Source organism: Pristiophorus japonicus, chromosome 18 (genome assembly GCF_044704955.1).
Source record: "Pristiophorus japonicus isolate sPriJap1 chromosome 18, sPriJap1.hap1, whole genome shotgun sequence".
Lineage (NCBI taxonomy): Eukaryota > Metazoa > Chordata > Chondrichthyes > Pristiophoridae > Pristiophorus > Pristiophorus japonicus.
In genome coordinates, this window is record NC_091994.1 from 56,758,403 (window position 1) to 56,784,535 (window position 26,133).

General features: G+C 43.6%; 1 protein-coding gene across 5 annotated transcripts in view; it reads right to left on the bottom strand.

Moving 5' to 3' along the window:
• Positions 1-25,565, bottom strand: part of LOC139228756 (polypyrimidine tract-binding protein 1-like) — a 33,760-nt gene extending 8,195 nt beyond the window's left edge. Inside the window, exons 1-14 of one of the 5 annotated variants that reach the window (XM_070860077.1) lie at positions 25,481-25,565; positions 23,474-23,504; positions 11,186-11,270; positions 10,680-10,855; positions 9,966-10,112; positions 9,025-9,192; positions 8,090-8,200; positions 7,341-7,515; positions 5,617-5,691; positions 5,153-5,179; positions 4,329-4,480; positions 1,193-1,226; positions 669-761; positions 222-438 (exon numbers count right to left, since the gene is read on the bottom strand). In XM_070860077.1, the coding sequence (XP_070716178.1) occupies positions 222-438; positions 669-761; positions 1,193-1,226; positions 4,329-4,480; positions 5,153-5,179; positions 5,617-5,691; positions 7,341-7,515; positions 8,090-8,200; positions 9,025-9,192; positions 9,966-10,112; positions 10,680-10,855; positions 11,186-11,270; positions 23,474-23,504; positions 25,481-25,488 (1,499 nt within the window). In that variant the 5' untranslated portion in view covers positions 25,489-25,565. Of the gene's footprint in view, positions 1-221; positions 439-668; positions 762-1,192; positions 1,227-4,328; positions 4,481-5,152; positions 5,180-5,616; positions 5,692-7,319; positions 7,516-8,089; positions 8,201-9,024; positions 9,193-9,965; positions 10,113-10,679; positions 10,856-11,185; positions 11,271-23,473; positions 23,505-25,480 lie in introns of all 5 variants that reach the window. The other 4 variants (XM_070860076.1, XM_070860075.1, XM_070860080.1 and 1 more) reach the window with 4 other exon arrangements.
• Between the last annotated feature and the right edge of the window lie 568 nt (positions 25,566-26,133).

Sequence of the window (26,133 nt, forward strand, 5' to 3'; positions counted from 1 at the left end):
CAAGGTACCCAAGGAGGATATGCCATAGTTCAAACGGATTCCTGCCCCAATTAGCTGCAACAATCCACATATGCAAGCATTCTGGTAACTTCAGGTTTGCTTAATACGGTTGTAAAATGAGTGACCCAACTGAATACAGCAAATAAATGGATCCTTTCCAAGAAAGGTGAATCTAAGCTGCATACCAGTATTCAGTACCAACATAAAATGCTCATACTTACGGAATATTGGAGAGATGAAGGGTGGCAGAAGGAGGGAAGATGTTCTGGAAGTTTTTTGAGCCAGGTTTCTTGAAGCGATGCAGTGGTGAGCTGCTGTAGTCCTTGGTCAGGCCCTGGTCCTCCTGGCCCTCACGGGGAAGCTGCACAGTCTGGTGCTTGGACATGGTCACACGCATTGCCTTCCCATGAAGCCTCTGACCATTCAGATGGCTCATAGCTAGGGAAAGAACACAGGAATCAAACACAGGCAAAATTGGCATCAATGCATCTAGGTTACAGGGGATAAAGACTAGAAGCCTTTGAAGACAATTGGGGAGAAAAAAAACTGCCTCTTTTTAACCAGTTCATTTTAAATACAACACAAATACTGAAAGACAATGCAGTTCATTTGAATATAAAGCACCTTTTAATTCAAAGATCAAGTGCCAGATCTGATTGGAGACTTACCCAGTTGAGCTTGGGTACAGTCAAACATTTGAACCAAAGCATTTTCTTTCTTGTTGAAGAGTATCTTCACACGCTGCACATCACCATACACTCCTTAACCAACAGAAGACACAAGGGAAGTTAACAGGTGCTGTCCATATATTCCATGCCATTACCAATATGCAACCCAATCACAACCAAAGTTTCAAAAAAATCAGTGTATCCATTTTCTCCTAGTTAGCAAAATTCAGAATTAGGATTGCTATGAAAACCATAGCACTCAGGAGAATGAAATTCAGTGTCAGGCTAAATTAAATGCCAAAGAAATTACTATTTTGAAGTCATCTACACAAGTTTAAAGATTTACAAAGGCATGCAAAGCACCCAAACATGCATTACTGAGCAATGTACGCAATCAGAGAATCAAACTAATGACAAATTATAGTTGAATTGAAATTATGCATTGAAATAGCAAACTGCAAACTTCAAATATAAAGTTTTAAACAAGAAATAATAACATAATAAATGTGCTAACGATAACATACCGAAAAGAATAAAGAGGCATTGGGGCGTAACTCTCTTTAGAAGGACAGCAGAGCAAGGCAGCGGAAGACAGGAAGAGGAAAGGAATCGAGGGAGAACGAAGATGGAACGAATCATCCACAACGAAGAGTGGTTCCCACAGAATGGTGAATTGGTTCATGGATCATGGTTCAAGATGGTTAATTGAGGGGCAGGTTGGTCCGAAGAGCATTGTTGAAGCACAGGAAGCATGGGGACCGTGCAGTCAGTTCACAAAGGAATCCGCATCAGGTTTGGGAAGGGAGAGAGGGAGGGAGAACGGGATGGGGAAGGAAAGAAAAAAGTAGCATAAAACAGGTCAGTACACATGAGAAATATGTAGTGTTCCATCTGGTTGATCAATGCATTCTCTTCCATTACTTCACAAAATAAAAGTATGACTTCACCTAGGAACACATGCTAAAGGAAAAGGGATTAAAATAAAAAGTAAAGATTAAAGAGACTGTATCCTTTTACTCCTCAAAGGCTGCAGTTTAAAGCCATCTCAAATAAAATCTAAAATGTGCACAACATTCAGCACCTTTTTCTTTTGCCAAATCACATCTTCCTTCCCCCCCTCCCCCGCATTTAAGGTCAGCAAGGCTAATTACTACTTTATATAAAGCCATGGCAGTTTTAAGTGTTAGCAGCATAACACTGGATTCAGATGAAACTTGAGATCCTTGTCTTTTTACATGGTACCAATTTTATATTACAATGTATAGATGCTCCCAAACTCATGACAATCAAGGTGATCCAGTGCTCCTACTGGATTCAGCCAGATCATTCTGGAGCCCAATTTAACCCCAAGCCCCACAGGTATCACCACTTCATCCCAAAATGTTGTCCCCCCACTCAGCAAAAGTTCGTTAGTGAAGTAAGGCTTCCCTGAGCATACAACAGTGACATCTTGCAGATTATAGTTGAACAGCTTTTTAGAAAAAACCTTGGAGTTGCCAATTGATGCAAGTCTCAAAATACAAGATAAACATGAAACGGGAGACCATCACACAAGGCATGCACAAGTAAGTGTATTCAAGTCAGTTAGTCCACAGCACTCCGACAAATAACCAATCTCTAGCCCAAAGGATGTGACAGTTGGAGCCCAATACTGGGAGTAATGAAAAACAGCAAGAGGGGGAAAACAAAACATTGCAGGAATAGGAGGTGAATTTATAATGTGACAATGCCGTGCTTGGACTGTTGCACATCATTCAGGGGTTACCAAAGTGGTCAATAGCAACTAGCCTCAACATACATTCCCCCATTCTCCTCCCCTTCCCCCCCCCCCCCAAAAAAAAACACCTTCGGATCTGAAGTTGTCTCTGCTCCACTTACTGATGAAACTGGCTGTGTTTAAGTACTCAATTTAATCTCATCTGCGTCTTCAAGGGTCAAGCAAATTTGTTTATTTTTAAACAGTTGATTTAACACATCAGATCCAAGTAGTTAAGAACAAATTTCATGTTTAGGTGTGAATTCAGTGGAGTTAAGAAATTGAGGGGATAAAGCAGAGTAATTCTACTGCATTATAACCAGTTTAGAAAAAGCCAATTAAAACACCCATGACCAGATGAATTAAAACAGATTCAAGGAGAAGCCAGTTACAAAAAAAGGTGCCAGGGGGAGGGGGGGTGGAATAAGGGGAGGCTGCTTCTGCAGCCAGAAACAGTTCACTTTTCCCTGAGCTACCTTCCAAAAGAACACACTATGGCAAAATAGCAATAAAGTTACAAATCAGCAGAATTGATAAAACAACAGAGATAAACTCTCGGACAAAGGGGAAGGATGGAACAGGAAAACCTTCAGGAACCTTGGAGAAAACAGAGGAAGTCAGCACAGAATGGGAGACCAGCTGCACAGATCAAGTATTATAGGAGATATTTACAACGTGCTAAAGATTCTGCTTTAAACTTAGAAACTTCCCAGGGCTCAACGGGCAGTTTAAATACAAGCTGACTTGATCCAAATTGTAGGACCACTTTTAGGACAACAGTCCACTAGGCAGCTGCACTAAGTTAGCTAAAAATCTCAGAACAGTAGGGGTACCTTTGCTGGCTGCTCGGGTTGGTAGTGATGCACAGAATCCCAATATCCCCACTAGACTGTTTAGCAAAGGCAAAGAAAATGAGAAGTACAAGACAAAATGGTGCTTGTTTGGTGTGCTGAGTCTTGTGGCACTGGCACGTGATGTAAATGAGATTTACAAAGCTCACGTACAGAAGATTCTCTACAGCTTCCAGATCCCAGAGCAGGCTCTGCAGCCACTCTGAATTACATGGGTTGGGTCTGTGACAGGTTGGGAAGTTTACTGAAGGCCAGCCAAGCATTGGATGGGGAGAATAAGCTGAAGGCCAAGTCTCAGTGGAAAGTTACATTAATACATGCAACATGGTGTAAAGAGTAGCAATTAGATTCAACATTGTTCAATTAAAAAAAGTACAAACTAAAAACTCAAACCATAGCTTTGTTACAGTCTGTTACACTCCTACTAGTTTCTTCTGAAATCAAGAACACTGAAAGTTAGAAATGATGGCATGCAAAGTCACTCCATCAAAGTGCCTAGCTGAAGAGCTACCTACTGTCCTGGTAACACTAGGAATAGTGACTCAAGACTCCAGGATCACATTACTGTAATGGGAGATTACACCACATTTTAGAACTGGGCAGGAGGGAGCACAGATGCACTTGTACCTGCAAACCACAAAAACATTGAAAAACCTGGAGTATGCAGTCTTTTGTAGTGCTATAAATGGTTAAAGCAGAACAAATGAATCAAAAAATTTCCACTGAATAGCAACTCAGCACAGCTCTGGTGAGGCAAGAGCTTTCTGTTGCAGGGAAGTGTTAGTGGCTAGTCAGAATGCAAATTTCCTTATTAAAAACCCATGTACATGAAGTTGAAAATAGTTATAGGTAAAGCTGAACATGGGAGACTAGGGGTAGCTTTGTTGAAAACGTGATTTAAGTAATGCGTGGAGGATACATTTAAATAGCCGAAATGATAAATGGCTCTTTGAAAAGTTACATTTACACCTTAAGAATGAGAACTGGAGTTGTTGGTCAATAGCTGTGCTTGGGTGTCTAGTAGCACACAAAACTAGGACACACCACACTAACCTCAGGATTCAGATTGCTAATCAGCAGGACAGCATTGGCTGCAGAGGTGAACCCCGGAATGCCCATACGACTCGCTGCTGCGGCAGCTGCTGCGGCTGCCGATGGCATGCCGAGCGGAGCCAAGGCTCCATGTACCCCTGGAACGGATAGACCTACAGATGAGAGACTAAAGTCATTAGACAAAATATACACAAACATTCTATTGGTTAACAAATTGAAATGCACTATAGTTTAGCTGTATGCACACTGTAACTAGATAACACGGTGTGGAGTGCCCAGGCTCAGTAATGTACTTGCGCATTGAACAGAATCAACACTACCCAAATCAACCAACTTAAGATTAAAAAGCATCAATCCTGCCCAGAGTGAGAGCAGACACAGTAAAGCCTTTACACAAGGCTACTCACTGCAGCAGGCTGCGTGAAATCAAAATTGTGGAGATACAACTCGGCCACATCCAGACAGCACCATTGCCATTAGATAGGAGCGAACAAGCCAAACCACCCACTAGCACAGTTAGACCACCCTTCACTGCACCCAGTTACTCCACACCTTGCCCTTAAATGCCACACCAAAAAAATGTTGCACTTGGAACCCAAACTCTGATATTTATTTTTCCTTTAAATACTTGCAACTATAAATACTTGCAAATTTATGTTAGTCCAAACCTGAGCAGCAGAGATGCCACTGTAAACAAAACTGTTAGTATAGAATATTGCCATCAAGTTACAGTATGCCACGGCAGAAGGGCACATTGGTAATAAGGCTTAGAGTCTATGAGCAGTGTACATACAGTAATCTGAGGCTATGAGCAGTGTACATACAGTAATCTGATGGATGTTGGAGGAAGTCTGTAGAGACACAAGTTTTCAAAAAATAAGCAACTTCAAATTACAGGATAGAGGCCATGGCTGTTGAAGTTAATACTTTAAAAAAAAATCAGCTTCCTGAGTTAACAGTGCAAAATACAGGGCACTGGGCAAATGTAAACTGAAGTCTGAATGTGTAGCTTTCAAGGCTAGATTTAGCTCTCCACTTGCTCTCACACATTACAGGTGGATGCAACAAGCCACTTATGGATAAGGACAGAAGCAAATTACTTTGACAAGCACTTAAATACTCCTTGGGTCCCAAGAGATTTATCTCCAGAATAATGAACCCAAGACTTCCACGGTTATTCATAGTTCTCCAGTTCCACTTCAGACTATGTCAAGAACATTATGCCTAAATAAAGACTTTCAATACACAAGACAGTTTAAAAGATAAAATTGCTGCATCAGCGACTCACCAGCTTGCTGGAAGGCAATACCAGGAGGGAAACCAGCTGCCCCTCCATAAGGCGAGGAGATGATACCTGGTGCACCTAACAAAAGAATAAGTCAGTGAGCATGTACAATAACAATAGCTCTTTACAATCCATCTCTGCCTGCACTACCTCCTGCTGAACAAAGTCAATAAGTTTAAAGAATGCTCAGCTGCTGGCTATTGTTTCAGTGCCTGTGGGATGGGGTGTGAAGGAAGCATTCCCAAATCACTCCTGCAAGGATAATGCAGAATATGTTCCACTGTACCATGAACCTCTGGTTAAGTATATTGATAGGTTTTGGCTTTTCACAGCACAGGGTAGAATGCCACTCACAGTAGTTTGATTCACAGGTATATAAAATCACTCCACCAGGTGCTGGGCAAACTACCATTCAATACTGGATTTGGGTCATTGCAGAGTTCACAAAACCACAGAATTATGTGCACTTCATGTTAAACTTCTGTGGAATTTAATACATTACTGGGTAATATTGGGCCAAAACTTACACGATGGCAAGGAATTTGTGGTCAGTGACAAACGGCTATCGCCACTGCACAAAAAATGACACTGGCGAAAACTTTAGCCTCGTCAGCATTAACTGACTGTAGCACTATCTATACGGGATCTCCAGTGTCCAGCACCAGTGATGTCACCAAGCTGGCTAAGCAGCCAATCACATTGAATTCTCAGAAGGCAAACCAGGCAATAAAAGGCAGCTATCATTCACATTTTTTTTTAAAAAACAGAGCGCATTAAAGATTTGGAGAGACACATGGGCTAATGTAAAAGCTGAAATATTAAAAGTTCAGCCTCAGTGGGGTAATGATAGCAAACACTGACAGTTTTGTAAGTGATTACCACAGCAAAATGCAGTCTGATGAAAACTACGGTGGGAAAGCTCCCACCTAGCAGGACCAACAAAGATATTTAACCAAACAGGTTAAATGTTTGCAATTGCAGTCTCATGGTAATCGAAGCAATGCCAAGATTGTACAATAGCATAACTGGAGTCCATGAGGGGGAAGGGAAAAAGACCCCGATGTTCCCAGCTCAAGAATCAGGCTCAGTTCCAAATGGACCCCAGCCTAATTTTTTTTTTTAAATAAACTGCCTTCAAATCACAATCATCAGTGTTCTGGAGCACAAGGTAAAACTCAGCAAAAAGTCAGTCGGGTGGCTTGCTGCAACAGTGGAAAGAGAACCCCACAGACAATAGCTTCCACCAATTAGCTGACTGCTTTAAATAGAGTTATGGCTGCAATAACCAAGTCAAGTGATACAAGAGCCATCAAAATAGTAGACTGCCAGCTCTTGGGAGGTTTAGTGCATACACTCACCACGGCCAGAGGATGATCCAGTACAGTGGACTGAAGGCATCTCAGCCACATCCTTTCAGGCTCTTCAATAAATATGCACTCACAGCATCAAGAAAGCAGCCAAATGCCCTTTCCTCTGCCCCCATAAATCTTCTATTGCCACATTACAACTGTCACCATACCAAGACATGCAGTGCCCCTGCTGCAAACGAGTGAAGAACAGTGCAATCAATTCCCACTAGCTGGATTAGGGATCCATCTATCTTTAAACAGCACTGCAAAAGTTGCTCATTTCATGTTAACCTATTGTTGTAATGTCAACCCACCACACATACAATAGGCAAAACTCACAGGAGAAGGTGTATTTACCTAGTAGGGAGGCTTCCTTACCAAAAGCGGCTGCCATGGTTTGGTCTAAGGTTGGCTGGTTGTCACCAGATGGCAGGTCAGGACGGGTGTAGTCTCTACTTTTGTCATTATTGTATTTAACATTAAGGCTAGTCAGCTTCGAGAAGTCAATACGCAGAGTGCAGCAGGCATTATAGATGTTCTGTCCATCCAGGGCCTAGAAGAGGTATATAAAAGGATTTATAGACATTACATTCACTCAGTACCCAAGTTAGCAATAATTAGTGGAGAGTTTGAAATCAAGGACAAATATTTATTAGTGGACCTGCATTGAGTGGGTAATTATGACTGCACATTACTCAGCAACACAGGTCAGACACCAGCATTGATCCCTGCCCTGTATGGCATTAGGTGATTGTAGCCACCAGACTGATACCACTGGCTTCAGTGCCCACTGTTTATAGTTTTAGCAGTGAAAAGTAAACAAAGTTAAGTGGTTATTGGGGGGGGGGGGAAAAAGAGTGCATGTGTGGGTGTCTGGGGAGGATAGAAATTGGCTCAATTATGATTGAACAGCACTGACTAGGAGCTGCCAGCACCTCTGGAACTGACTCCAGGAGGGGAAAGGAGCTGGTCTAGTGTGAATCCATAAAAGTGCATCAGTTTTACAATATTTAATTGGCAGTTTCAATACAGTTGATGGTGTCTGAAGATCAAAGATATTTCCATTACAAGCTCACTGAAGTACATGAAGCCAGTATACATGTTTATTCGAGTACACCGCCACGTACCAGTTTAGCATGTTGTGCACTGGAGCCATCGGCATATTGGAGCAAGGCCTGGAACTGGTTATTCTTTGTGAAAGTAATGATCTTCAACACAGTGCCAAACTTGGAGAAAATCTGCAACCCAAGAATATTGGAAACATGAAAAATTAGTTTGCTGCACAATTCTGACACCAACTGTGAGAATCACTAAACGAGTACCTTGCATGGAATCAAACATGTCCTATCCTTACTACTCAAAGGCAATGGTTGGGTCTGGCCCAAACTACTTACATTTGATGCATCTTGGCCCAACACAGCCTACTTATCTCAATGTGCTTGGTGCAGAGATCTAGAAATTGTTCATTTCACAAGAGTCTTAAAGCAAAGTTGCCAAGTTTTTGTTTATGGGCTACATTGTACCATGGAGCCTCAAACCACATATGAAGCTCCCATTAATTTAAATGGAGCTCAAATTACTGGTACCACCAGATCTTGATGTTTCGATTTAAAACTTATCCACCCAGCAATAACAGTCCTTTCCAAACCTTCAGGCCCACAGAATGTGAAAGTGTAAATGGCAATATGATCGATGTGCCTGGATTTGGAAGGTGAACATTTAGACTCCTGTTGTACCCCAATCCCTTATATGCAAGATGAGCAGAATCAACAGGCTCTTCCTTCTGCTGCTATTACTTATTGGATGTTTTGTACATTGAGCCAATAGACTCCAACTCATAATCCACTTGATCCAGATGGTCCCAACTCACTCCCCAGTATTTCCACATGACTTGGGCCACCACCTCTGCTCCCACAATGCCTTCAACAGTCCAGGATTCCAGCATGCTCTATTCCCTCCCTCCCATCATTTTCACAGCCCTCCAACTGTTCCAATTCCCAGGTGGGACTCCCCACCCCTCAAGACAACAATTACCAGCGTCAATTTGAAAGTGAAGACTTACCTGGTGCAACACATCTAAAGTAACAGGATAGAAGAGGTTTTCCACAATAATGCGAAGAACGGGGCTCTGGCCAGCAAGGCTGACTGCAGTATCTGGGACACCGGTACCAGCAATAGCCATGTTAGCAGTCTGCACTGCATTTACTGCCTGAAGAGCTGCTTGTGCTCTCTGAAAAGTAATCAAACAGGAAATCAAGCCACAAATCAGCACACACATTGCTGCCCAGGGTGTAAAACGAGATGCACCCACCCCTTCCCTCAACAACTATCTGTCCCATCTGTGACAGTCTGTGGCCACTTCGATTCCGAGGGACTGCCTATGACACACACGCACACACTCCAAAAACCCCAAGTCTGGACCCTCCCAACTGACTATAGACTTCAATCCAATCAAACTCCTGTCCTCCTGCCCATAACAGGGAGCAGGAGATGGAGGCAAAAATAGGTTTGCAGGGATGTGGGGAAAGCAAAAAGCAGCACTGGTAGTAGAGGTACAACGTCTCAAATCTGGTTGTCTGAAAATCAGAATGCTCCAAAAACCGACTGAGGCGGCCATGACATCAGGCGGTGAGGGACGAGGAAACCGGTAAAATACACAGCGCCAGGCAGGCTGCAAGGAGCACCTACAGCCAGGTAAGAAATCCGGAAAAATCCAAAAACCGACAAGGTCCCGAGGTTGCCGGATTAAGACAGTGTACCTGTATAACACTACTACATTCAATTCTAAAGAATGGTGTTCAAGATACCCAAAACCCACACACTGCTCTCATGTTGGAGCTGCTACTCCTTACTGATGTCCAGTAAAAAGCAAATAGCCTTGGAAAAGGATCAGCTCTAGCTCAAATCCAAACTTCAGTTAACAGAAAAGATGGAACCTCTTGATGCAAGTTGGTAATAATCCAGGTCCACCTTTAGATGCACAAAAAGTAATGAAGTACTCACAGCCTGATTAGGAGAGTTGTCAGTTTTCAGCTCCTTGTGGTTCGAATACTGGATGTAGATAGGATGGCTTCTCAGGTATGGAGTGACAGTACTATAGTAGCTCACCATTGTATTAGCAGCTTCTTCAGTATTCATTTCTATAAAAGCCTGCAGATTTCAAGATGTACACACTGATCAATTGAAATCAAGCTCACAACAGAGTAAATGCTGAATTTATATAAAAGTAGTGTTTATAAAAAAGGTAGAGTGAAATCAGGACCCTGCTCACAGGTCAGAGACTATTTTGCAGTGGCGGTCTGAGTTCCCCAAAGGCATTGAACTCTTGCATTTAGACAATAAACCAGCTGTACCATGCATTACATGTGCAGAGGTTGTGCCAATTTAGCCAGTGTCATGACATGCCCACAAATGAGCATCGTACACAGGTGGCCAGCCTTGTGTCACATCACTGCCTAGAGAGACACTGCACTGAGCACAGTAAGAGTTTAAAAGCAGGTTTACCGGCCATTTGCTGCACGAGTCTGCTGGCTCAAATGCTGGAAAGGTTCATGACATTTCCCTCAGACAATAGTCCATATTACAGTTATCCATGCAGACATTTACAGAATTTGTCACTCCTTAATTTGAACACTGACTGATGTTCAGAGAACCAGCTGTCCAGACTCTCAGACAAATACCAAACTTATTTGGGGAGGAAAGTAAAGAATCACACACCTGGTTTTTGCCCTTTAACATGAGAAGATTCGTTACTTTGCCAAAAGGCAAGCCCAGGGAGATAACCTCTGCTTCAGTGATGTCGTTGGGAAGTTTGCGGATGTGAATGACTCTGGAAGGTACGTTTCCTGAACTTCTGTTCTCTCCTTTGAACTTTTTGCTGTCGTTGCCATTGGCTAGAAAAGTTTAACAATGTGAGGGCACCAGCATTCTCCAAACACAGCATCATGAATGCACATACTAATTAAATGGACAAAATGTACTATGTACGCAGAGCAGGCAAGAACAAAAGTAATTTCCAGCAAAGACAGTCCTGAAAAGTTAATTTGCTGTAATATAGATCTGCAGCAGCTTTCTATCCCCACAAAAAAGTCCACTGATGTGCATTTCCAGCACTCGAGAATGTCAGCATTTGCAGCTCAGCCCACCTTCACAATTCTTTCCTGATCAGTGTGTAATAGTTCATGGAACAGAAAGTAGAGTATGTAAAATGGAAATAGACTTACTGTATTCACCAGCAGAGGGGGTGGAGTTGCTCATGATAAAGGGACCGTTAGTAGCACAAGCAGATAGAAGCTCGTCAGACCCCCGCTACAAAGAAAAAAGGATCACTCAGTAAATTTCCAATCTGCCCATGTACAAGTCTGTCATCTACAAAAAAAACAATGCTAGAAATGCTCAGGTCAGGCAATACCTGTGGAGGGGGAAACATGGGAGTTAATGTTTCAGGCTGATGACCTTTCTCTAGAATCTCTCCGTGGATATTGTACGAGCTATTGAGTTTTCACCATCTGCAGCGTTTGGTTTTATACAAATTGCACTTTGCACACTATAGCATCCCTTCACTGAGATGGAACAGTAAAACTATCACTAAACCCATTTTAGATAATTTGCTATTAACATGGTTGAATACATTATAGCTGTACACTGCTACAACCATCATGGGTTCAGTTCCACACAAATGGAGCTCAACCATACTGCTCAGCCGAGGCATCCACATCAGTAACACTGAGCAGTGTGGTTAAATTCTCCCAGCACGGAGATATGGAACTGTTAAGTCCAGGGGTGTAGGGGGGGGGGGGGGCGCAGGCGCACGACACATTGCACCCCATGCACCAACTGCTAACTAAATCAAGGCTACAACATTGCACCAAAATCTCTACTCCTGTGTTAAAGACCTACAATTCAACTATACAGAACTCCTAGTTACAAGTACCATAGAACATGCAAGTTTGAGGAAGTCACTGTTGTGCTATCAGAAACACTGAACTAACAGGAAGAGGCCATTCAGCTCAGAGCCTCTTCCATTCAATTCAATTATGGCTGATCTGCATCTTTCCTTGGCCCCATTTCTCTCAATACCCTAGGTTATATTTTAGATTAATTGAGCTTGCATCTAATGCTTTTTGGAAGGGAGTTCCACACTTCCACCACCCTCCCAATTGCGCTCCTGAACAGTCTGGCTCAGATTTTAAGGTTTTATCCCCTTGTTGAAAATACCAGCAGAAAAAAAAGTTTCTATCTACCCAATCAACTCCTTTTAAAATCCTAAAAAGCACCAAATCACCCCATAACCTATATTGCAGGGAATACAAGCAGAGTTCAGACTCTCATACAAGTCCAGCAATGTGTTCTCCAGTTACCTGCACTTTGAAAGACATCTGGCAATGCAGTCGAGATGGCTCTCCCACCCCCGTTTGTACAACTGCTCAATGTTAGATGCAGCAGGAAGCAGCACAGCCGTTGGCTTTTCTAACTGACAGGAAAGATTATAAGTGGAAACAGACAAGAGTGTACCAGCTCACCAAGAAATGGAGTTTATTAATGCACCCAGTCATACAACATTCTCACTGCTGTGGAATGTGTGCATTCCTTTGTATAAGCAGAGTTGCACAGGGATTGTCCAGCATGCCTGCCCTCAGGAAGTGACCCAGCTCAAGATAAATATTTAAATTACACCACAAGATCATAAGACTGTGGGTGCAGTCAACTGATATCAATTCACACCATGGACCCAGCATCACCAAGCGCTGCCCCCACACCCCCATCTCAATCCAGATTTTAAAAATGCAGCTAGAAATGACAAGACTTGGCAACCTCAACAATTGGAAATCCATCTAGTAATTGCCTTGAATTCTCATATTCAAGAGGTAAAAAGTAGTCTCAAAATTATAACAGGGCCAGGCAGGAAGAGGAACAATCTAGATATTTAATATCCTACTTGCCAGCACTATTTCCATCTGCACAGTAAAAACAAGTGACAATTTCCAACTAAGCCACTTGACCAAAGAGGACATTAGAGCGTCATCGCCGACTCCATTATATAGCCAAGTAGCTAATTCCAATGATTCAGCCAGCTACAACGGTCACATGTCTGAGCAGAGTTGGCTGATCCAACAAGATGGTAATTTGAGCAACTCCAGTTGTGACTAGGCCTGGGACAGAGGCCAAAACCTTGAGTATAAAATGCTGTCCACAATGTGAGAAACATGGTGCTTAGTGCAAATCACTCACTTTACAGCAAGAGTAAGTTTGTAATTGAGTCAAACTAATGTTCTGTGAGAGCACGTCACTAAAGGCAGATACAAGCAGATAGTTACAACTGAGTTTTCCTATTGGAGAAAGATTTGCATGGAATCCTACAGAAAAATAAGGTACAAGTATAGCTGGATCATTAATCATACAACATACACAGAACCCCTTCCAATGCCTTCATAAAATCAACTGCAACACTACACAAAGAGCCGACTACAATAACCAGTCAGATCTCCTAACAGTAATTTTGTCGTCAACATTTATTATTTAAACTGGCCTCTATAGCAACTAGACACTGAAATCCAACTACACCAGACCTCTTATTTTCCAAAGAATGAAGCAGTCTCAAATGACCCACCTGCACTCACCCTGTCCACCTCCACACAATTCAGTTGGAACTCTGAACTGATCATGTATTCATTTCTAAACTAGTTTGGACACTTGTGTTGCCATGAGAATTCTATACACATCCTTTTCTTAAACTGCTTCACTCTTACCAAACATGGGTCAATGTTCATTCCCTAACTGCTGGATGAAATATTAGCCGTGACACTAACATGATTGGGATTACAGTGAGGATCAGTGCCCTTGGAACATTCAATCCAGGAACAAAGGAAGAAATGGTGTAACCGAATCTGTGAAATGAGAACCAGGTTTATCACTCCAACCCAAATTTCAGTGCCAGCTGAAGATGGTTGTACAGAGCTTGATCAATTACTGCTTTCCAGATGGAATGCTACACCAATCCCACACCTACACAAGTGAACTAGTGCCCCTTTTATGACAACCACTTGGAGCAAATTGTTAACAGCCTTGCACGGTAATGCTGTAGAATTTGACCTTTTAATGTAAAGTTGATGGATCCACAGCACTAGCATGCACAATCACTTGGCCACCCTGATATAATTAATTCTGTTTCCTGTTCCAAGGGTGACTGACCGCTTTTGGAAAATCCATACTAGTTGGGTGGATTACTGTGACAGTAAAGCTGCTTCATTTTAGAGTCACAACAAAAATTGTTGGTGTGATTGCACCCCACAGAAATGTCAGACGTAACCTTTTGAGATGAGATTGCAGTCACGCAAGAGCTGCAATCAGAAACCTACACCTTTTACATACTGGACAGGCACACCCAGCTGGGGCAGAATACTGACACACAGCACTTCTTAGAGAAGATGCTGGGACACTTAAGCTAAATCCCTTAAATTTCTGCAACAGCAACATTCCATTCACACAAGTCAATATCAGTTTAGCAGTCTAGACCTCATTCAGTAGCCAAATTTTACAGTGCACTTTACATTGGAAGAGCAGAGCCACCAGTTTCTAGCAGTGTGGGTGTTATAAACAAGTTATGCCAGTTTTGCAATAATGCAACTGCAGGTACTAATGGGTACAGGAGTGGCTGCATGACTGCATCTCAAAAGCTATCCCTATTGATTTGAGCTTATGAGCAAATCCAGTGTTGGATGTGCATATACTACTGTATTCCTTACCCTGACAGCAGAGAAACAAGTTATAGGGGCTCCCAAGTTTACTTTGGAAAAACAAGTAGCAACAATCTCTGCAAAATAGTATAAACCTTAAGACAACAGAAGTTACCATGTAGCCATTTCTCCAAAGCACAAAAACAAGGCTGTAGACTACCTTCACAATCCCAAGGGCATCGTGGAGGCAGTTAACAATCATTTATAAAACCATTGCCACCAATCACTCCAAGAATCAAAACCCTCTATGCTCTAAAAAAGCAGTCTCATCTAAGTACTGCAACAAATGCAGCACACAAAAGGAGTTGCCATGACAATGAACTGGAGTAGATTGTTTACTGAAACTTTACCCTAAAGCTCCAGTGGAGTCCAATTACAGAAAAAGCTTTTCAAATGACAAACTCACCAGAACTCCACCCAGCCATTCCATCCACTCCGTTGAAACGATTTGGATTTGTGGTTTGGAGAAATTAATTGTGCCAAATCCACAAGGTTTCTGCTAAAAGTGTGTCACCACAAACACCATTTTAAAATCAAGAGAAAGGAGTCATTCCCATCAGGACCAGAAGCTGTTAGGCACACTAAATACCCCCCCACCCTCTCCACCCCACAGCTTCCACACCAAAAAGGGATGAGTTCACAGGTGTTTCAGTAAGTCTCAGCCCGTCACAGAACAACTTTTACCCTAGGCAATTAAAAAGTTAAGACAAAATGTCTTCGTTGCGTACCTTTGCAGGAAAGCCTTGTTTACTCGTGACCTCATCTACACAAATGTCTAACATGCAGTTGTCCTTTGGGGGGGCAGAAAGGAGAGAGAACGATAACCCAAAAATGCTGTTAATCAGAGTTGAGGAACTCTGTTGCATTACGCTTTCTCCCTACAGGAAAGCTGCTGTTGGGTAGCAACAGGATGGTCACAGAAGTTCATGGCCATAAATTAGTCTGCAGATGTGACATCACTGCCCAAAAGTGCATTTATCAACCCTTTGATTGGGGACCTATAGATCTGTGGTCTTCAGAACCATCAACTCACTGGACTGGACCTTTGCACATGTGGCTGCTCAAGATCAGAAGGCACAGCTTACTGTTAATATACCCACCCAGTCTGGCAGATTTATCCTCAAAAATCCAACAGTCCTTTCAGCCCTAACAAAATACTTCCACCCCATGAGACAGATGTGGAATGTGCCAATGACTAGGAGAACAGGTAGGCTTTCCCCCCCCCCCCCCTAGAGTAAAGTCATGCTGAAGTAAATAATCTTCCTCCAAAATGAATTTAATTTCCTAATTTAAAATGGTGAACCAAGTGAGCACCCGGGGAGCAGAGAATGAAAGTATTGAGCATTAAAGAAATGCTAGGCAGAACTCTAGGGAGAACAGAGGAACATGAGCTCAAACAGCAGTTGATTCCTCATTTTGAAAGGAAAGGAAACAGATGTTGGACATTACAAAATATAATGCTGCTGACCTCAAACAAGGGCATTAAAATCTGCTGCAACAGTAACTTCATTTTTGTTTATTTCCTTTTTACCAGGAAACACTGGGGAAAAGCCAGAACTGGGCACAGTAAAAAAAAAAGGGACTCAATGATTTGACACGCGTTTCAAAATTGCAGCAAACCATTCCAGTGCAGGAGAAACTGCTTTTATGCCACAGGGACACCACAACCAGAAAATATGCAGCAATCTGCAGCTTTGCTTCTGGTTGCCACACATTTCCTAACTGCTGGTCTTGTTAACCTTCCTCAGCCAAGAAAGATATCCAATCAAGCAAGCTGCTTTTGTCCTGGGAGCTGCACTCATTCAGGCATGTGGCAAGTATGCCATCACACTCCTGACTAGTGCCTTGTAGGAAGGTTTGGGAAAAGTTAGGTGGTGACTCACTCGCCGCAGTATTTATGCAAGTCTCTCCTGAAGCCCGATAAGTCAGAACAGAAAATATCACCCTTTGGCACTTTTACAATCCCAATGGATCAGCAATTACTTATGGGTAGTCTCTGGTCCACAGTAATGTGCTGTGAACTGCTACCTTGACTTGTGTCTTTAAGGTCAGTGGTCTGTGCATTCAAACAGATAATTAGTAATGCAGCCAACCAGATTCCAGGAATGGACATCACAGGCCCAGAAAGTGGGATGAGAAATTGCTGTCAGAATAAGGAGGGCTGTTTAGTAACTTAGAGCCAATACTGCATGTGTCCTCAATCATTTAAACCAGATTTAATCAAGTTTGGAATACCAGCATGACGAGATAAACAGCAGCATTTTCATTTCATAACCAGCAGCTACTTCAGTATTAATACAAGTAACCTTGTAATGGGGAGGGGAAGGAGAAAAAAAGCAAGCCATTTGTACAGGAGAATATTTAGTGAATGTACTTGTACACATCAGGCTGTTTGGGACAATTGGGAGCCTGAACTGTCAGATCTGATGTCAATCAGCTAGAGCAGCACACATGATCCCCCCCCCCACCCCCAACGCAAGCTTATAGAATCTTGTAGCAAGAAGGAGGCCATTTGGCCCATCATGCCTGCTTAATCCCATACCCCAGCTTCTCCCCATAACAGAAAATTAGTCCTTTAAGCACATGTTCAATTGCTTTTAAAGTTATGGAATCTGATTTCACCACTGGTATTATTCCACATTTCAACAAACCTTAAAAAAACACCTAGTTCTTGCGTCAATGATTTGAAATCTATGACCTCTGGTTACTGACCCACTTGCCAGAGGAAATAGGTTCTTCCCACTTGCTAGATCAAAACTCGTCAATTCTGAATAACCCTTAGCCCTATTCCAGTAGAATCCCAGCTTCTTCAATCTCTCCACATAACAGAAGTCCCTCATCCTAGTAACCCTCCACAATGCCATGACATCCAACCTAAAATGTGGTGCCCAGTATTGGACACAATAGCCATAGGCAAGTGATTTGTAAAGTTTCACCATGACTTCCTTGTTTTTGTATTAAAGTTCTTGTATCTCGGACGCTTTCTTAACCGCCTTGCCTATGATCTACAAAGATTTGTGAATATGCACCCCCTGGTCCCTCTGCTTCTCCAAGTTGTTTCTTACAAAAGTGCATCACTTCACACTTATCCACATTAAATTGCATCTATCATGTGTCTCCCCATTGCACTAGTCTCTGTCCTTTTGAGGTACACTACTATCCTGCTCACTATTTGCTACATTGCCAACTTTTGTAACATCTGCAACCTTCAAAATTGCACTCCCAACAGGGAGTGTGCAGGTCAAAGCAATGATCCTAATCCCTATTGCATACTTCGCCAGCCAGAAAAGCATCCGTTCACCACAACTCTGCTCCTTATCCCATAGCCAAGTTACCCTCACCTTAATTCCATGTGCTTCTATTTTTGGAATAAATCCATTAGGAGGTAATTCCATACACACCTCTACTTCAACCCTGTTACAATCAGGTTCATCAGATACAATTTGCCATTAACAAATTTGTGCTGGCAGTCCCTTATTAACCCATGCTTCTCCATGTGTGAAGTAATTTTGTCCTCGACAATGGTCTTTTGTAGTGTCCCCCACTGATGTACCAGGTTTATCCCTTTTTTTGAATAGGGATTTTACAATCCTCTGGCACCATGCCACTATCCAAGGAAGATTGAAAGATTATGGTCAGAGCTTCCACTATCTCCATCCAAGCTTCCTTCAGCAACCTAGGATGCATCAGGTGACACCGATCTATATTGTCCTATACAATACCTCTACACATTAACTTCATTCGTGTGAAGGCAGATGGAGTACTTCAGTACTCAATTGTGCCCTTGTTTATAAAAGATTCTCAAGTTTCCTTCTAATCTTCAGTACTCTTTGCCCTTCATGCATCCTTTTTCAATTTCCCCTGCACTCTATTCTGCACCCAACACTTGTTATACACCTTTCGGTTTTATTTTAACCTCCATTTATTTAGCCTTCCAGGGAGCTCTAGCTCCAGATGCCCCATTGTTCCTCCTTATGGGAACATTCTTGGTTTGTATCTTCACCTTGCTATTGCTCATCCACCGTTTTCCTGGCCTAGCTTTGTTTCCAACTGTGCTATATTCCTTCTCAAAAATTGGCTCTTCCAGTTGGGTACTTTCACCATTGATATTTCTTTGTTTCTTGCCATAATTACTTTAAATCTAATTATATGATGATCACTATTACCAAAATGTTCTCGCACTGAAATATTTGCCAATTCCCAGAATTAGATCAGCACTGCATCTTTCCGAGTTAGGTGGAATTATTATGTTAATTAAAATCCCTACTATTACTGCTCTATTATGGTTAAATTTTTCTAATTTGCCTGCAGATTTGCACCTCTATCTCCTTCTCACTATTTGGGGGTCTATAGTAAACACCTAGATTCTGATATTAAAAACAGCAGACTGCAGGAACACTATACAATAGCAGAAACCCAGACTGAAGCCAGAGAGAGAATGCTCATGGAATTGAAGGCAAATTATGAACTGGTTAAGAAATTGGCGGAGCGTCAGGTCAGTGGGGATAATGGGCAGGTATAAATTGGAAGGATGTGACTAGTGATGCCCCACAAGGATCTGCATTCAGACCGCAACTATTCACTTAACTTAGATGATGGGGGAAAAAGTTTGCCAATGACAAAGATAAGCAACACTAAGCATAAAAACAAAGCTATTTACAGATTAAGCAAATGGCAAAACTGTGGCAGACTGATTTCAATGTAGGCAAGTATAAAAATAGAGGGGGGGGGGGGGCATGCTCAAGATCATTAAAGTGATATGGACAGGTAAAGAAAACAAATCAAAAAGGCTAATGGGATGCTGGTCTTTATATCTAGAGGACTAGAATACAAGAGGGTAGAAGTTATGCTACAGCTATACAAAGCCCTAATTAGACTACACCTGAAGTACTGAGAGCAATTCTGGGCACCACAGGATACATCGGTCTTGGAGGGAGTGCAGTGTAGATTCATCAGAATGATACCTGGACTCGAGGAGCCATTACACAAACTAGAGTTGTATTCCCTGGAATTTAGACATGGAGTGATTTGATCAAAATTAGTTATGGGGTGATTTGATGAAAATGTAAGATAGTGGGAAACAGGTGGTAGATAGAAACTATTTTTTGCCGGACGGTGAGTATATGGAACTAGGTTGCAGATCAGCCATGATCTCATTAAATGGCAAAACAGGTACGGGGCTAAAGGGCCTACCCCTGATCCTAATGCCATAAATCCAGCACTTTTGGTTCAGCACAATTCTCTAGTGCCTTACAAATCACTTCTTGTGTCGTTGCTCTATTCTCACAATATTGAAAATTGCCTCAAAATTTAGTGCAGACTCTGTTGATTGATCAGCAGGAACCAGAAATCTGGGTGGGTAAAACTCATTTAAATGGCAGTGGTTGGCAAACTAAGCACAACATTGGGTGAACTGAGAAATGAAGCCCTATTTGGCCACCAGGAAGATGAACTTTGGTGGACAGGAGCTTTGCCTCACAGGTGCAGGGATTTGCTTTTTCTTCATTCCCTTCGGGGTAGAGAACAGGTCAGACATGAATACATGACAAGTTGCAAACAGCCTCGGATGCATTTTCTACTGGTGTACTTGTGCCTTGACCTGTGCAGTGCTCACCATACCCTTAATATAGATATACACAACTGAACTTAAACAGCTAGTTACTTTTGGGAAGCTAAATTGCTAGAAGGTGGGGCAAAATCACCTCATTCACTTCAATGACATCATGAGCTTTTGATCACCGCCCAAAAATCTGATTCTGCCTGGGAGCAGCTCAATGCTTGGAACAGTACTTGTGACATTACCACACAGTAGTGATCAGGAGACCCAGGAAAAACTACACATCCATTGCGGACAATAGAACACAAATGGATAAATTTCTGAATGCACTCGACTGCGCAGGAACTACAGGAGTAAACCAACTATTACCATAAAACTGCCTCTATAGGGATAGATCAGTAACCACTTGTTTGGGGGCAAGGGGAAGGTGAATTGAGGAAAGAGCAGTCTGTGGCAGTATCACAACACCATGCACATTTACAATTCAGCCAGAGTCCCAGCCAAAACACAAACCTCCATTTGGGATCAGCCAGTACTGATGGGAGTTTGAGTTCCGGCAACAGTACGACAGGAGGAGGAGTACTGCTGTTGAGCTCAGATACGCCGCACAGTATTAAAATGTACTTCAGTCCCAGCCGACTGAGCTTTGAGACTGGTCATTGGTGTTACATGTATCCTGGTAAGTATCCTGTTTGACGGATGCCTTATGGAACTGCAATATACTTAAGACTGAAATTAGAGAACCTACTCCTGCCTCAGCATTGGTGTTCTGGTTATTTGATACTAGAAGCATAGCATTATTAATGGGAGCCCAAAAGTTAACTGCTCAGCTCCATTTCCCAGATTATCACTTCAGGACAAGGCTCATTTCTTGGAACATACTCACCAAAAGTTACAGTACAATTCCACTACTATAACCAAAGATGGACTACAAGTTTGATCATTTCACAACGGTCCCTACAGCAGTCCATCATACTACTCAAACCCAAGGTCAGTATTCCTCAAAACACTCACCGGTCAGGTTATTAAATATACAATGTAAGCACATTAAAAACTGGGGAAAGGGGTACAATGGGGTGTCAGCTCTTGAGTTAAATGAAACCACAGCCAAAGACAAGATGACTTTCCACCTGCTGCTCTATTTTATGTTTATAGTCAAGAATGGTATTACAATGGTAACGCAATACTTATTCCGTTATTTTTAGCTTAAAATCTGAAATCTCATGTCTCCCTTAAAAAGGCTCATGGGCGCAGAGTTTCTAAACTGATTTTAAATATTTTTTTTTTTTTACATACAAGATTGGCGGTGTTGATCACTCAGGATAGTGGAAACTATAAACTCTAATTACTGTATGGTCACATGGAAAAACAGAATTCAAACACCCTGAAGGAAATTAAAAAATGGGGAAGGAAGAGAGCAAGAGATTTTAATCTATGCGGTAAACCATGATCTGTGCGCCAGATTCTGGAACTGCAAGCATGCCACCTGGAAATGGAATGGATATAGATTAATGGGTTAATAAGCACAGGATCTTAAAAGGATAGGAAACCACAGCAAGCCAGGAAAATTATTTGTTAATAGCAAGAGATCTATGCAGTTTTACAAAACGGCAGCTCACACCAGATTGGGCCCTTTTCCCAGCTAGTGCCAAACCTGATCCCTGGAAACGAAAAACATATCCAAACTAGCACTTGGTTCTATCAAACCTGGTCCAATAGAGAAATTTTAAACAGGAATTATACTGGAAATGTCAGGATCTTGGGAGCCCCAACACCTGCACTAAAATTTATAGATTATAATGATGGCAGACTCCAGTCACACCACAACTCTTCCAGTGGTGGTTTCCCTTCACCTCTGGAGGCAAACAGCTGTCAATGGGTAGCGCAGGCTGAAACCTCACCGATGCTACTCCTACATTCCCAGCCAGTACAGACATGCACAGGATAACTGCAGTGCTTCCAGCAATGGCAACCATGCTTGTAAAGCAGCTTGGTGCTGCTAGGGCAAATTTTAGGCCACTAGCAAGCAGTCTGTGTATTACAGCAATACAAAACCAGTATTAGTGAACTTTGGAAGGGCAACAAATAGGTCTTGGGCCTCGGTACTTCAATTACTTCAGCAGAATTTCTGCTTTGCACAGCAGTGCCAAGCTGCCTCGCGTGACAAAGGAAGAATCAATAGATCAGGTTACACCAGGTACAGAACACAGCAGACTGAGGAATGTTCTTTAACAGTTACTGACCCGTTCACAACTGCTTCATCAAACAGGTTTCTGGCAATTAAGTCACCAGGTTACACCCGCACCTTAAAATGCATATTCTAGGCCATGCTTAGATTATGAAAAGATTACCAGATTTACATGTAAACCATGCCAACTTTAATAAACCCTTTAAAATGAACCAAATTCAGATTGGCCAAGACCCACCTAGCCATCAGCAAAGTAGCTAGCTGTGAATATTTAATACTCCAATGGTAATGGAATAGGTTCAATACAGCCCCCTGCTGCCTGCAAACCTAACAGCAGAACCCCTTACCTGTTGGCATGTCAAGCCACTTCAGCTGAAATATAATGTTTTCATGTGGAACATGCAAATGAGATGAACTAGTTTCAGGTTCCCCTGTCCACCCCCCTCCATTCAAGAAAACTACAAACCACTAATTCCCTACCTCCAATGCTTTAGCTGCAACTTTTGTAGGTCACTATTCACTTCGTGCCACAAACTTCTAGCCCAGAAAGTGGCCTTTGTTCATGTACAGCCCTTGGATCAGGTTGTGTGCATGAATACCACAAGTAAGCTCTACCTAAACCCCCACCCACCCACACATACATACACTCTTCCAGCAGGGAACACAAGTGCGATCAGGAGTGAAAAGCTCGTTTTCTCCTCCCTCTAGACAATGAGCCTAATTGGAGCATCTCCACTTCCTGGCTGAATCAGACAATTCAATATAGACCAGGTATCAAAGTGAGGAAGCTACTTGCTATGTCAACCACTCACTTTCAATTTGGACTAAGCCATGAGGTGGAGAAAAAAAACTCCCACTTTTAAAAGCTTGTGTAACAACTGAATTTTTAAAAAAAACTTAACCTGGCAAGAGATATGAAACTGAAGCAAGAGTACATCAGCAAAAGTAAATCCCAGTTACAGAACAGTCAGAGTCACTGGAAGTGAAGCAAAATAGGATCAGTTCTGAAAGCTATAGAAATGAAGCCTACCTTTGTACCAACTGTTATATCTTGGACAATGCTGTAGAAGGGAACAGAGAAAGAAACCAGTTAGATAGAAAGTTCATCACATACCAGCTAACACAGCAAGGAAACATTCCACCAAGTGTTTCCGCAGTTTATGAGGACGAAGGATCAAAGAGGTCAAGTGTCCTAGGTTATGGCTATGCCAATTGCTCTTTATTTACTTCTCCCCATCCCCAGTCAGAGGCTTTCTTTGCCTCTCTGTGAAAGGAAGCTGAACCTAATAAATGCACAAGATTTACTACAGTCGCAAGTTAAAAAAATAAAGTTCTCAAAGCACCAAGTGAGAAAGTATGAAGAGGGAGTGGAGTGGTCACAATTTGTAGTGCAAAACAAAACTTCTACTTAAAACTGCTTCCAACTATGGATGCTACTTTTTGTACTTGATGTATCCCTCAAACTGCTTACATGTGTAGAACTCATTACACATCCTTTACTGGCAAGTTTAACCCAAGTTTCTGAACATTCCATTCTTTGGAACCAGTGCCTTGAATTGAGCAACAGTTCGATAACATGCAAAAAAAATGTTTAATCACATAAGTAGTTACACTGAGGTCAGATAGAGGGAAACGGGATCAGCCCATGTTTAGGCCCAGCAAAACAGTTAATGTGTGAGCAACATGGACAGTTTTCCATCAGTTCCCAATTCAGGATCCTGAGACCTTGTAAGGAACTCTTAAATGCTATATGGCAAATTGCAGAAGGTTAGAGAAGGGGGGGGGGGGGGGAACCAGCCACCCACTCCTGTGGAAAAGTGCAACCACGTGGACATCAGACTTGGTAGCAATTCCAAACTACCCCACTTGGGAATTGGGCTGCCAGTGTTCACATGATCGTTACCAGCAAAACCAGAAAGCAGCTATATTCTCCTCCTTCCCTCAACCTCACGTGTACAATGCGCCCATGTATATGGATGCACAAAAATGCTCGAGGGTGAAACTGGCCTCTTAAACAAGATCTTACACGACAACAAGAGGGTGGAGCGATGTTAAATACTCATTTCCTCATTCACAAACTGGTCAGTCTCACGACCACACCAAGGCAAACTTCAAAAGAAATCCAGTATTAAACCAAAGAGATGATTCACCAGCCCCCAAACCAAATCCACATTTTTTTTTTGCAGTTCACCAGCATGTTGTTTGTTAGAGCCCACTTACTGTACCATTACACAAAATGCACATGTTAAAACTGAATCATGCAGCCAAGAATGCATGCGGCACCATTTAACTGACCAAGCAGGGCAATTGTGAAAAAAAAATGTACTGAGAAATTATCTCCGACTGCAATTGTCTGCCATTACGCGGCACTACACATTTAAACTGGATATAGACAGCACTTGCAAAGCTCCAAACTACAATGTGAGCAGTCTATTCAACTGTGGCGGCATCACAAGCAAGCATGCTCCGCTCCGGCAGGGGTCAGTACAGTGCCATCCCTCCCCCCCCCGGGAGGCCCAAACCGGCTCACGGCGGCGCAGACAACGGGCTGCCTCAGTTGTGGCGGGAAGCGGCCGCGGCCGCGATTGTGCGCCCGGGGCCACCCCGTGTGCGGACCGCCGGCCGGCCGGGCCCGGAGTGTGCGGTCACAGAGCGGCGGTCCCGCCAGCGCTACCCCGGCCCCCACCGGAGCCGCGGGCCCCCGCTCTGCCGCCGCCATTTTGCGGCTCCGGAAAGACACGGATACGCAGTTCGGGGCCGCCCGCTGCCCGGAGGCTCGCAAAGCGGGCCAGCTTCCCGCTCAAAGCCGGCCTCGAGCGCAATACCAACCGCCCCCAACCGCCGGGCGGCAGCGCGAGGCCCGGGGCCTACTCCGCGTGCGCAGGCCCCGCGCTGCCGCCGCCGCTCGCCTCCCCGTCCGCCCGCTCCCAGCTCGGCCACACACACGACACCCCGGGACGTCTCCACCTTAACTTTGGCCCTTCTCCCTCCCGGGGCCGGGGCCGGGGCGCGCGCCGCGCCGCGCCGCGCCGCTTACCCGTCCATTGCAGACCGGAGAGCGCAGAAAGAAAAAACCGCGGCTAATCCGGCCGACCTCGACACATATACCCCGACAAAATGGCGCCCCGTCAATCACAGTCCAGCGCCGTGTCCTATTGGTGCTGGCCATGCGAGGGGTGTGTCTTGCGCTCCCTGTGGCGCTTCTGATTGGTTAAATCAAACAGTAAACGTGGAGCTCCACATCAATCACGCGCCGACTCGGCCTTGCGCGGCTCGAGCGGAAATAGCGCCCGCGGCCCCGCCAATCAAACAGCGCTTCCCATCCTGATTGGACGACGTGGATCAGGGGCGGGGAGACAAAACCCCGCGCTCGCACCGGATTGGGGCGGAGCTACATGTCAATCAGATGCGACGGTTCCTGAGATTGGACAACGGCGGGCTGGCCGGCCGCCAGCTCCAGCAATCCGCGGAGCAACCGTTACACGGCCGCCATTTTAGGGAGGGGGTGAAGTAAGGCCAGAGAGAAATGTGTGGGGGGGGAGGGGGAGAGAGAAATGTGTGGGGGGGGAGGGGGAGAGAGAAATGTGTGGGGGGGGAGGGGGAGAGAGAAATGTGTGGGGGGAGAGAGAAATGTGTGGGGGGGGGGAGGGAGGGGGGGGGAGGGGGGGGGGGAGGGAGGGGGGGGGGAGG